General features: G+C 41.6%; 1 protein-coding gene across 1 annotated transcript in view; it reads right to left on the reverse strand.

Annotated features, from left to right (window-relative positions):
* Nucleotides 1–1900: 1900 nt before the first annotated feature.
* Nucleotides 1901–12810, reverse strand: part of LOC124796150 (SCY1-like protein 2) — a 404810-nt gene continuing 393900 nt past the window's right edge. The window contains exon 14 of the mRNA XM_047260241.1: nt 1901–2140. Within this exon, the coding sequence (XP_047116197.1) occupies nt 1901–2140 (240 nt within the window). The remainder of the gene's footprint in view (nt 2141–12810) is intronic.

Here is a 12810-nt window from a genome sequence, read left to right on the forward strand (position 1 = left end):
TTGTGATTTATTTTATTTTATTCTGCATAAGGAAACTTACATGAGATCCTATGTGAGCAAACAGTTATCAATGTTTCTTTGCACTTGTTTGCTGTGCTGTGATCTCATTTTGCTGAGTAATACATCTTTCTTCTGGAAGCTTTCATTTTAGTATCTCATTTAGGTTTTATATTTGTTACTCTTCTGAATGGATACTTCTAAACTTGTTTGTAATCTTATATGTTATGTTGTCAGAGTTTTACCCTCAGAGAAAAATAAAATTTATGGGAAGACTTTTGCTGGTTATTAAAGCTTTAAGAGATGACTATATCTATTTTGATACAATAAGGTTTTTCACTTTCTACTTGCTAGGAGAAGAACATGAAAATTATATTATGTAAGTTTCTGTTGGTTTTTGGATGACCAAGCCAATATTAACATATGTTACATAGCAAAATTAGGAAGTCATCCACAGTTACTTGATTTATATATATAAAGGGACAGATTTTACAAAATTATTCTATTAATAACAACAAATAGTTTTGGATATGTGAAGCCTCTATTAAATTAAGAGCATTCAAGACAGTTGAGGTTTTGGTTTTGGAAGTCATGAGATTTTTGTGAAATAGTAACCCTGAGAGATATAGAGTTGGTAATTATCAAGTTACCAGTTTGTGCTGATATTTCAAACAAGCTGTATGTGTAATTATTTTAATAGATAAGAGCAATTTAACTTTTGACTGAAATCAGATGTTAGGTACTAAATATGTAAGACAGGCACAATAATTGTTGTGACATATTTGGCCACTTTTATTAAAGATATGCTTTAAGAAAATTATAGTATATTGATTGCATACACACTGGCCATGAGTGCACTACATTAACTGTAAGAAGAGGAATTCTCACTTTCAATAAATGATGCACTCACTGTGCTTAAAAGGAACAGGTACGAGAAAAAATGTGAGTGTAGTGTATTTAGTAATGAGAGCTAAAATTCAGTTATTAAAAAGTCACTTCTTCCAAAAATTATTGATTTCACACCATATTATGCACAGTGACACAGATATGTATTAGTAAAATTGAAATGCTAGAGGACGGAAAGAGAAAAGGCATCAAAGACTGGAATGTCAGTAGAGATCCATGTATTAGATTAGAGGCACACAATCTGAAGTGTAATGTCAAATTTTGGTTATTTCTACTGTTACCACATTTCAGGAAATGCAGGTACACTGGAAATGTAGGTGCTGGAAATAGTACAGAAGAAGGAGCAAGCAATATGTCATTTGATGTCAATGTTAATATGTAGTCATTATTGGAAACAAGACAGCATGGTTTGACTAAAGAGTTCTGTCTCCTAATTAGTATCAAAAGCTATCAGAATAGACTGATGCAAAAAATATTCTGTTGAGAAATATTAAAATTGTGTTGTCCAACCTCATTTGTCATGGATTAATACCTGTTATGATTGAATTATTAAGTATTACATTTATATAATAGATACTTTTGTAGGAAAGTAGCATTTAATGTCATTATTGGTCTAAGATTTCTACCAGTCTAGGTGTGTAATGAATTTCCAATGTGTGTGTGTGTGTGTGTGTGTGTGGGTGTGTGTGTGTGTGTGTGTATGTGTGTGTATGTTTGTGTGTGTATATAAATATTACTCTTTGAAAAAATAAATTTGTATTTTTTATAAGTATGTTGTTGCATACAGTCAGTGGGATTATGAAGTGGACTGTATCACTCACTTTTTACAGATAGACTTCATGCAACAAAGACCAGCTTGATGGAAATGTATCAGTTTTTTGCATGTAAATGTCAGTGTATAAAATATACATATGTAACTCAAGTGTGTATGTCCAAAAGTTAAAAACATAATTGTAGCAAAACTTGCACCACTATTTTTTTTAATCTGTTTCATTTTCTACATCCAAGAAGGACATTTCCTGACACTAGCAGTCGTTGGTAATGCCCTTCCATTCACAGGATGGTGGTAAGAGGGTCCTAGTGTAATCTGTCTTACCATGCCTGATCCAAGCTGCTGCAGTAGTCCTGATCCTTGAGAGCTGGACAAGCATGCGGATGGTCGCCGTGAGCGTATGCTGCTCATACTGGAACTCAGCAAGAATGGAACACTGCTGCTTGTGTTTGGCATGCTTCCCCCCTGCATAGGACATGAATACAATTTTTTATTAGCTGCACATATTACATATGTATAGGTGCATCATTTGTGTTAGTGCATGTTCACGTAGATGTGTTTTATTCTGCACAATATGATTTACTGACTGAAAAGTTTCATTAGTTTACAGTAGTATGCTAACTTATTTATTGTTTGTGTGGAGTAATGTTGCTAGCAGATTTTATTTTGATATTACCAAAGATGAAGTCTATTTCACCTTGTATGATCAGTTACCAATAAAGATTCTTTACTGTAGATGGTCATTTACTTCACTGGCATGTAGTATGTTGAAGTACACTGATGTTATTCTTACTGCTTACTTGCTCAATGGTAATATAGTTATTATATGTTATTTTTCTGTATTTACATTTATCTAAAATCTGCAGTTTGTGTTATAAGACATTTCAGAGTATCAGGATGATTATTCCATGTTCACACCAAGTACAAAAGTATGAATATTAGGTTAGATTGCTATGTACCACAAAGTGAAGGTGTTAAACAGCAGACTTGTACATTTAATAGTAGATGGTTAGATATGAGCTATGGAGCAAAACAGTTCATCAAATGGAGAAACACACACACACACACACACACACACACACACACACACACACACACACACACACCTCCTTGAGACGACAGTGGCCATACATGTGTTGTTGTTGCAGTCTTCAGTCCAGAGACTGGTTTGATGCAGCTCTCCATGCTACTCTATCCTGTGCAAGCTTCTTCATCTCCCAGTACCTACTGCAACCTACATCCTTCTGAATCTGTTTTGTGTATTCATCTCTTGGTTTCTCTCTATGATTTTTTCCCTCCACGCGGCCCTCCAATACCAAATTGGTGATCACTTGATGCCTCAGAATATACCCTACCAACTGATCCCTTCTTCTAGTCAAGTTGTGCCACAAATTTCTCTTCTCTCCAATTCTATTCAATACCTCCTCATTCGTTATGTGATTTACCCATCTAATCTTCAGCATTCTTCTGTAGCACCACATTTTGAAACCTTCTATTCTCTTCTTGTCTAAACTATTTATCGTCCACGTTTCACTACCATACATGACTACACTCCATACAAATACTTTCAGAAAAGACTTCCTGACACTTAAACCTATACTCGATGTTAACAAATTTCTCTTCTTCAGAAACGCTTTCCTTGCCATTGCCAGTCTACATTTTATATCCTCTCTACTTTGACCATCATCAGCTATTTTTCTCCCCAAATAGCAAAACTCATTTACTACTTTAAGCATCTTATTTCCTAATCTAATTCCCACAGCATCACCCAATTTAATTCGACTACATTCCATTATCCTCTTTTTGCTTTTGTTGATGTTCATCTTATATCCTCAAGAGTATTAAAAGTCAACATTGTCAAAAGCTTTCACTAAGTCTACAAATGCAAGAAACATAGGTTTGCCTTTCCTTAATCTATTTTCTAAGATAAGTCGTAGGGTCAGTATTGCCTCACGTGTTCCAACATTTTTGTGGAATCCAAACTGATCTTCCCCGAGGTTGGCTTCTACCAGTTTTTCCATTCGTCTGTAAAGAACTCGTGTTAGTATTTTGCAGCCATGGCTTATTAAACTGATAGTTCAGTAATTTTCACATCTGTCAACACCTGCTTTCTTTGGGATTGGAATTATTATATTCTTCTTGAAGTCTGAGGGTATTTCACTTGTCTCATACATCTTGCTCACTAGATGGTAGAGTTTTGTTAGGCCTAGCTCTCCCAAGGCTGCCAGTAGTTCTAATGGAATGTTTTCTACTCCTGGGGCCTTGTTTCGACTTAGGTCTTTCAGTGCTCTGTCAAACTCTTCACGCAGTATCATATCTCCTATTTCATCTTCATCTACATTCTCTTCCATTTCCATAATATTGTCCTCAAGAACATCACCCTTGTATAAACCCTCTATATACTACTTCCACATTTCTGCTTTCCCTTCTTTGCTATGTATCAAGTGTGTTTGCGCCCCCCCCCCCCCAATCCTCCCCATAACCCTCTGCCCTCCTTCTGATGAAGGACTTTCTCTGACAGCTCAATCTAACAGCCCTATTAGATGTGCCTGTCTGCTGTTCAATGCCTAATCTATATGGTGAATAGCAATCTATCCTAAGATTCATATTGTTATTGCATTCTGAATTTTCCATTGTTTGATTTTCCCAGATATAAATATGGTGTAATAGCTTATCAAATCTTTTTTTTTTTTATTTGTATCCTGCTGTTTTACTCAAGAGTTCTTTTTATTAACAATCCTCTCACATTGTGAAAATATTTCTGATTATTTTATTTGTAGCAGTAATATATTTTTGACAACGTATTCATTGTTGATTAATGATGCTTACTGTCATTCTGACAGTTACCTTCAGTTTGTCTGTCATCTACACATAATTTCTGGAGCAACATTGTCTTCATTAGCCATTTGACTTCCAGTGAATGAAGAAATCCTCTACTCTTTCCATGCATTGCAGTCTTCAGTTATGAGTATACATTTTCGGGATATCTACATCCAAATTGAAATTAAAATAGTGTGTTTCAGTGGACTGGGAATTCTATGTCTGTTTAATTAAGATCAGACACAATCTCATATTTTTTCCTTGTGTGAAAAGTAAGTTATGGAAAAAGTACTCAGTTTCTTTCTGAACAGTAAGAATTTTATATTTCACACTGATTAATTTTTTTCTTTCAGTCTTACTTATAAAACCTGATTTATTGTTCTAGTTCATATAGAAACAAACATGCAAAAAGTTAGCTGTTAGTTTGACCTCACTTTTTAGTTGAAACTACTGCCTTACCTTGCACTAGAAGTAACTCTGCAGGAACAGAAATCTGTAAGAAAAAAAGGTTCTACCCCTCCTCTTGCTAGAAACAGCTTCTGTGATACACAAGCGCACGCACACACACACACACACACACACACACACACACACACACACACACACACGGGCAGAATTTTGCATTCACTTAAGAAGAAATTATTATTTACAAAAAATTACTGAACTGTCCATTGTGTATTTAAACTACACATGAAATTAAGAACTGCTTTCAGTATTTGCAGTAGTTGTCAGTGTTAAGCACTGAATGTGTAGTATTCTGATGAATCTGTCTTTCACCTACATTAAATCTCCCTTTTATCTATTGTTACCTTGTTTGAAACTATCCACTGTGTCAGTCTTTCTGTTTCTCATGTTCTTTTCCTTTTGCTTCCCTTCTTTGATTTATTCATTCTAACATGCACACTATCTGATCATAAGTATCCAGACACCTATTAGGTAGTAGACGTCAATATGGGAAGTGTCCACCCTTCACTTTTATGACAGCTTATGCTCCACTGGGGACACTTTCATTGAGATACAGGAATGTCTATGGAGGAATGGCAGCTAGTTCTTCTCAAGAACCACAACCCGAGATGGAAGTGATGTTGGATGCTGGGGCCTGGAGTGAATTCAATGCTCTAAACCCAAAAATGTTCCATTGGGTTCAGGTTGCAGCTTTAGGCAGACTACTTTATTTCACGAATGTTATTATCCACAAACCATTGCTTCACAGATGCTACTTTATGACAGTGCATTTCCATGCTGATACAGTCAGTGCCTGATTGTTCCTCTACTGAACATAGTATGCAGTGCTATAAGTGGTCTCCATATCCTTCTTAATTTAGTGTCTTCTTAACTGCAATAAGGAGACCACACCCTAACCACAAAAAACATCCCTACATTGTAACACCAGCTCCTCTGTACTCCAGCATTGGCACTACGAGTAATGGCAGATTGATTACAGAACTGTGTGGCTTATGAGAAGCTGCTTGACCATTGTATGCTGTCCTTTTTAACTCCTTCCATACAACCCCTGTCCTAGCTGAACTGCTGGTAGCTCTTTGGAACTCACGAGCAATTCATTCTGCTGATTTAAAGTGATTTTAAACAACCAACCTCCGTCGTGCTTGATGAACCATGTCGGATAGTAGATGAGTTTTACCTGGTCTTGGTTTAGTTGTGACTGTTCCTTCATGTTTTCACATCAAAAATCACATGACCAACAGTCAGTTTGGGTAGCTTTAGAAGAGTTGAAATGCCGTGGATGGATTAATTACTCAGGTGACATCCAATGACCAGTCTGTGTTAGAAGTCACTGAGCTTTCCTGACATACCCATTATGCTGATACTGATTCAGTACTGACAACACAGTTCTCCTTGCCTCTTCTTATATTGGTAGTCTGCCTCTTGTGACATCTAGTGACCAATTTTGCATTACATAGGGATGTCCAGATACTTTTGATCAGATAGTGTACCTTGTTCTAAAGTTGTTCTACACTTTTCAGGCTTGATTCCTTGTCCTGCTCATATAACTTTTATAGTTTTATCCAATTTATTGGTACTAATTTGCAACAATTCAGTAACCCGGAAGAGACATTTACTTCCATTGAATCTTTCTGCTTAATTTGATGCTTTACCATATTCAGTTTTTTATTTATGTGTCACATTTTCATTTTGTCTTTCACATTACTATATCCACCACTAATGTTGGGGGATCTACTTTTGTTTCTTTCTGTGACCAGTTATCAGTAAAGCTTTTTTGTTCCTTTCTCATTACCAGTGACTCTTTTCTACACCAATTTTCACTGTCACTTAATTCTGTTTTTATTTTGATTCCTATTTATTTTGAAAGCCTCATGTTTTCCTGTATTTAATTCAAATGAAGAATTTCCCATAACCCCTGATCCCTTGAGACATTTGTATTTTTCAACATTTCTGTATATCCTCTGTTCTAGCTACTGTTTCCTCATCTTTCCATTTCATCCAATTATCAATGCAGCTAAATATAATTGTTGTGACAGTGCCACGACATTTAACAGTGCCGCCACGACAGTACGCGCAAACGGCGATAGAGGCGCTCCGCAACTCGGCTGAGCGCGGGAGCACCACCTAGCTATGAACGGTGCCAGCCGCATGTCACGGCACGGCAGTCGAATGAGAGATACTGAGTTGTTATCATGTAACCAGTTATTGTTCATAAGTGAGTGTATTTGAATATCCACGCAATTATTGGTGATTAAAGGTTATAACACTTTTTGGCGATGAGGATGGGATATTTTCACTGCGTTGTGGATTTGTGTGTTCGTGACAGGGCAGACATGGAACAGCTTATGCAAGCACTCATTGAACAACAAACACAGCTGACGGCTTCAGGCGTTGTCGATGTCGCTTACTCATCGTCTGTCTTCCTCTTCTCCGCCTCCATTCCCTCCTTATGATGAGGCTGCTGAAGACTGGGGGGATTATGAGAAGCTTTTGCTTCAACACTTCTTGGCTTTCGGCGTTGTCAACGCTCCTATGTGTAAGTCGTTATTTCTATCTTGGTTTTCCCCACGGATCTATCAGCTGCTATCTCAGTTAGCCCCTCTGTGGAAACCTGCCTCCCTGTCCTTCCAAGAAATGTGTGACTTATTGTCTAACTATTACCGCAAAAACACCCACGTCGTTGCCGCCCGTGTGGCGTTCTACCGGTGTCGTAAACAACCCCATCAATCTTACTGGGCTTGGGCGGCAGGACTACACGGTCTGAGTAGGAAATGTCAGTTTGTCACAGACACTCATCATGAGTCTTATGCTGATTCAATGGTTAGGGATGCTATTCTATGGCTTGCTCCTGATAAAGAAGTTCGGCAACGTGCCCTACAACTGCCAAACCCGTCGTTGTCGGAAGTTCTAAGCATCGCTCAGTCCTTTGAAGTGTCTCATGCTGCTGATGAGCAAATAGACGCGTGGTGTGATGTAGGCGCTGTACAGTCAACCTTCAACATGGACACTTTGCCTGCTTCACAGGAGAACGAAGATGTGGCGGCGGTTCACTCGCGTAAACGACGTCGCATTGGGCTGCAACGCTCGCAGTGAAAACAGCAACCACAGAAGCAGGTTCGTTCCACACTTACTTCTTGTCCACGTTGTTTCATACAGCATGACAGGGCCACGTGTCCAAAACGTTGGGCCACGTGTAATTCATGTAGGAAAAAAGGCCACATTGCTTCTGTGTGTCAGTCCCCTAAAGTTCCTGTCGACAAGGACGAGGCATTGGACATGGTTGTTAACTGTGTGCTTTCTCAAACAAATAAGTTGTTTGTTACTGTTCGTGTTCTGGATAAAGACATTCGCATGCAAGTGGACACTGGCTCTGCAATAACTCTCATTAATTCTCGCACGTATTTGGAGTTGGGCTCCCCTCCCTTGTCTCCAGTTACGCGAAATCTGAGAACTCATAATAAACAGCAAATTCCTATCATTGGCCAGTTTAATGCTTCCACTGCCTACAAGTCTGTTGTTAGGCCCCTCATGTTTTATGTGGTGGATCATGCGGGCACTGAAAACCTGTTCGGTTATGATGCTTTCCAGTTGTACGGGTTCTCCATTGATGATGATGTGCACCTCATATCTGAGGATATCCCGTATCAACAGCTGGATGGATTGTGTTCTGAATTTTCGTCCGTGTTCTCTGCTGGTCTGGGTCATGCCAAGGATTTTGAAGCCCACATTACTCTTAAACCTACAGCTCGCCCTTAAGTTTTTCCGGGCACGCCCCATTCCGGTGGCGTTGCGTGCACCTGTCAAGGCTGAGATAGACAGGTTAACAGCTTCAGGGATTCTCCTTCCTGTTACCTCCAGCGAATGGGCATCGCCAATCGTGGTGGTTTCTAAACCAAACGGGAGTCTGTGATTGTGTGGTGATTTTAAAGCCACCGTCATGCTCAGAGCCTCATTGACACTTATCCTCTTCCCCATCCTGAGGAGTTATTTACCAAGCTCGCTGGGGGCCAGTTCTTTTCCAAACTTGACTTATCGGAGGCGTACCATCAGTTGCCGTTGGATGCTTCTTCCAAGGAATTTCTCGTCATCGACACTCCTTGTGGGTTGCATCAGTACCAGCGGTTACCATTTGGCGTCGCTAGCGAGCCGGCCGTTTTTCAGCGGTTTTTGGAACAGCTCACGGCTTCCGTTCCCAGCTGCATAAACTATCTGGATGACATTGTTGTCACAGGGGCCTCCACTGAGGAGCACCTTCGCAATTTGCATTCACTGTTTCGGGTTTTGCATTCGGCTGGGTTGAAGTGCAATCTGGACAAGTTCCAGTTCTTCCAACCCTCCATTCTGTATCTTGGTTTCCACTTGTCCCGTGAGGGTATACGTCCTCTACGCCAGCACGTTGCGGCCATTAATGCTCTACCCCGGCCGTCTACGGTCAAAGACCTTCAGGCATTTCTAGGCAAGATTGCTTATTATCACAAATTCATTCCATCCGCGGTGGCGGTAGCTCATCCTCTGCGTCAGCTGTTACGCAAAAACGTCCCTTTCTGTTGGTCCGACGAGTGTGAGCAGGCTTTTGTCCGCCTGAAGGCTCATTTGCAGTCGGCACCTTGTCTTGCCACATTCCGTCCGGGTCAGCACTTGGTTCTGGCGACTGACGCGTCACAGTATGGCCTAGGGGCTGTTCTCACCCATCGGTATGAGGATGGGTTGGAACGGCCCATTGCCTATGCTTCCAAGACCCTCAATGATGTGCAATGGTGTTACTCTCAAATCGAAAAGGAGGCACTCACTATCATTTATGCTCTAAAAAAGTTCAGCGATTTTTTTTGTATGGTTCTAAGTTTCACCTCACCACCGACCACAAGCCGCTGGTCTCTCTGTTCAGCCCATCGGCATCGCTTCCAGATAAGGCAGCTCACCGCCTGCACCGTTGTGCCTTATACTTGTCTTGTTTTCACTATGAGATTCACTATTGCCCCACGGCCCAGCACGCCAACACTGACGCATTGTCGCGATTGCCGATGGGCCCCGACCCGGTTTTCGATCGTGATGAACTACTCTGTTTCCACATTGATGAGGAAGAACGTCGTGCAATCGAGGGTTTTCCACTTACAGGTTCGCAGGTCACGTCGGCTACTGCACGGGACCCGGTCCTGCGTCAGGTGATCGGTTTTGTTCAACGGGGTTGGCCGGACAGGACCAAGGGCCGGGCATCGGATCCCCTTGCGCCTTCGTCTGTCTGTTCGTGATGGTGTTGTTCTTCTGGCCACGGATGGTGCATCTCCACGGGTCGTGGTGCCAGCCTCTCCTCGCAAAGATGTTCTCAAACTGTTGCATGAGGGCCATTGGGTTATTGGGTTATTTCTTGGACAAAGTCCCTGGCCCGCAGGCATTTTTATTGGCCCGGTATTGATTTGGACATCGCCCACATGGTTGCTGCCTGTGGTCAGTGTGCTCAACAACTGGCTGCACCTCGTACAATGCCTTCTCCATGGCCTGATCCGGTGCAGCCATGGGAACGGGTGCACGCTGACTTTGCCGGCCCCTTCCTCGGTACTTATTGGCTACTGTTGATTGATGCCTTCTCGAAGTTTCCGTTTGTTGTTCGATGTCCGTCGCCCACCACTGTGGCAACGACGCTGGCTTTGTCCAAAATCTTTGCTCTAGAAGGTCTTCCATCCAGGATCGTCACGGACAATGGCCCTCAGTTCTCTTTGCAGGCCTTCCGTGATTTTTGTACTGGACAAGGGATTCATCACGTTACAGCACCGCCCTTCCATCCGCAATCAAATGGGGAGGTCGAGCACCTTGTTCGCACTTTCAAAACCCAGATGAAAAAATTCCTTAGTGATTTTTCCACAGATGATGCTCTGCTGCAATTTCTGAGTTCTTATCGCTTCACACCTCTGCGTGATCGCAGCTCTGCTGAACTCTTGCATGGCTGCCAACTGCGCACTCTACTGCACCACCTTCACCCTGTCATGCCTTGTGCTGTGTCCCCTAGTGCGGGAAAATACGCGGTGGGCGCTGACGTGTGGGCACGAGGGTATGGATCTGGCCCTAAATGGATTCCAGGGGTGGTCAAGGCTCTTCGCGGCCGCCGGCTTTGTGAAATACATACGGACGATGGCATGGTTGTTCGCCATTATGACCAGATGCGCCCACGAGTGGTGGCCACGCCGGTGCCACTGCCCCTTCCTTCGCCTCCACCAGCCCGAGAAGCCAGTCCTGTTGCTGCTGCTGCTCTACCGTACGTGTTGATGCAGCCGACGTCGCTACCGCTTCCGAGTATGCCGGAACCGGCCCCAGTCATGACGCCTTCTTCTCCGGGACCCATCTTGCTGGAGCACACCTCCAGTTCCAAGACACCTGTGGCTGCTGCTCCGGAGTTTTCACCCATCATCTCGTCCAGGAGGCATGTTCCACGCACAAGCTTCCATCCTGGACATTTTCGACCATACTCTCGTATCTCTCCGCGGGATTTTCTCGGGGCCTCACAAGAGGCCATGGATGTCTCCGCACTGTCCATGTCTCCAAGGAAGTGAGTGGTTTTTTTTTTAAGGGGGGGAAAAGTGTTGTGACAGTGCCACGACATTTAACAGTGCCGCCACGACAGTATGTGCAAACGGCAATAGAGGCGCTCCGCAACTCGGCTGAGCGCAGGAGTGCCACCTAGCTACGAACGGCACTGGCCGCATGTCACGGCACGGCAGTCGAATGAGAGATACTGAGTTGATATCATGTAACCAGTTATTGTTCATAAGTGAGTGTGTTTGAATATCCATGCAATTATTGGTGATTAAAGGTTATAACAATTATCTTTATTCTTTTTATATGCAAGCTTTCACCTTTTACGAAAAGTACCCATTTATTTCAATTTTTAAAATCTTGGGATGTGTGGTACCATAAAAATTAAACACCTCTAGCTGAATACATTTCTGTACCAAATGTTCCTGTTCCTCATTACAACCATAAAATTGTTCATTAAGCTAGTATTTCATTAGTCATTTTAGTCATACATAACATTGCTAGTCTAGTGTATAACATTGTATATGCAAGTGTAGTCAGAATATGGGTTTGCTTCTCTTGCCAGTGGCAACATAGTCCATATTGGTTCATGTCAGTATGTGTAGACTTGCTGTATATAATGCGCTCATTTAATTCCTCATTTTTGCATACAGCTGAAATCAGGGCTGGTTTGAGAACATATCTCTGCACAAGCGAATTATCATTTGGCACCGTCACTTCCTCCTTTTTCCTCATACATTTCCCCCCAGTGCCTATTTTCACTACTAATTGTGATATACCATGTATACAGATCTTGTACTTGGGTGCCCCTTGGCACCCATCTCTGCTTGGTGCCTCAAGTGGCCATTCTAATTGTGATAAGTCCTGTATTAGAAATCTTACAGTTGTGGTGCTGCTGGTGCCCCAAGTGGCGGCTTGTGTTGCTTGGTTAATGGCTGGAATATCTGGTAACAGAATGTACTTCTCACTTTCATGGTAGATGTTAATATGTCATTTAATTAGCCCAAAGACACCACATACTTTTAGTGGAGCCACATACAGAACTGAAGCATAAACTGATCGGCAACAACTGGTGACACAAAATGTTGTCAGTCTGGATTTTATATCCTCTCTACTTTGGCCATTGTAAGTTATTTTGCTGTCCAAATAACAAAACTTTGCTACCACTTTTAATGTGTCATTTTGTAGTCTAATGCTGTCAGCATTACCGATTTAATGTGGATACATTTCACTACTTACATTTTACTTTAATTGACGTTCATCTTACAACTGCTTTTCAACACACTATTCATTCTATTCAACTGCTTTTCCAGTTCTTTGAT

The sequence above is a fragment of the Schistocerca piceifrons genome, chromosome 4, assembly GCF_021461385.2.
Source record: "Schistocerca piceifrons isolate TAMUIC-IGC-003096 chromosome 4, iqSchPice1.1, whole genome shotgun sequence".
Lineage (NCBI taxonomy): Eukaryota > Metazoa > Arthropoda > Insecta > Orthoptera > Acrididae > Schistocerca > Schistocerca piceifrons.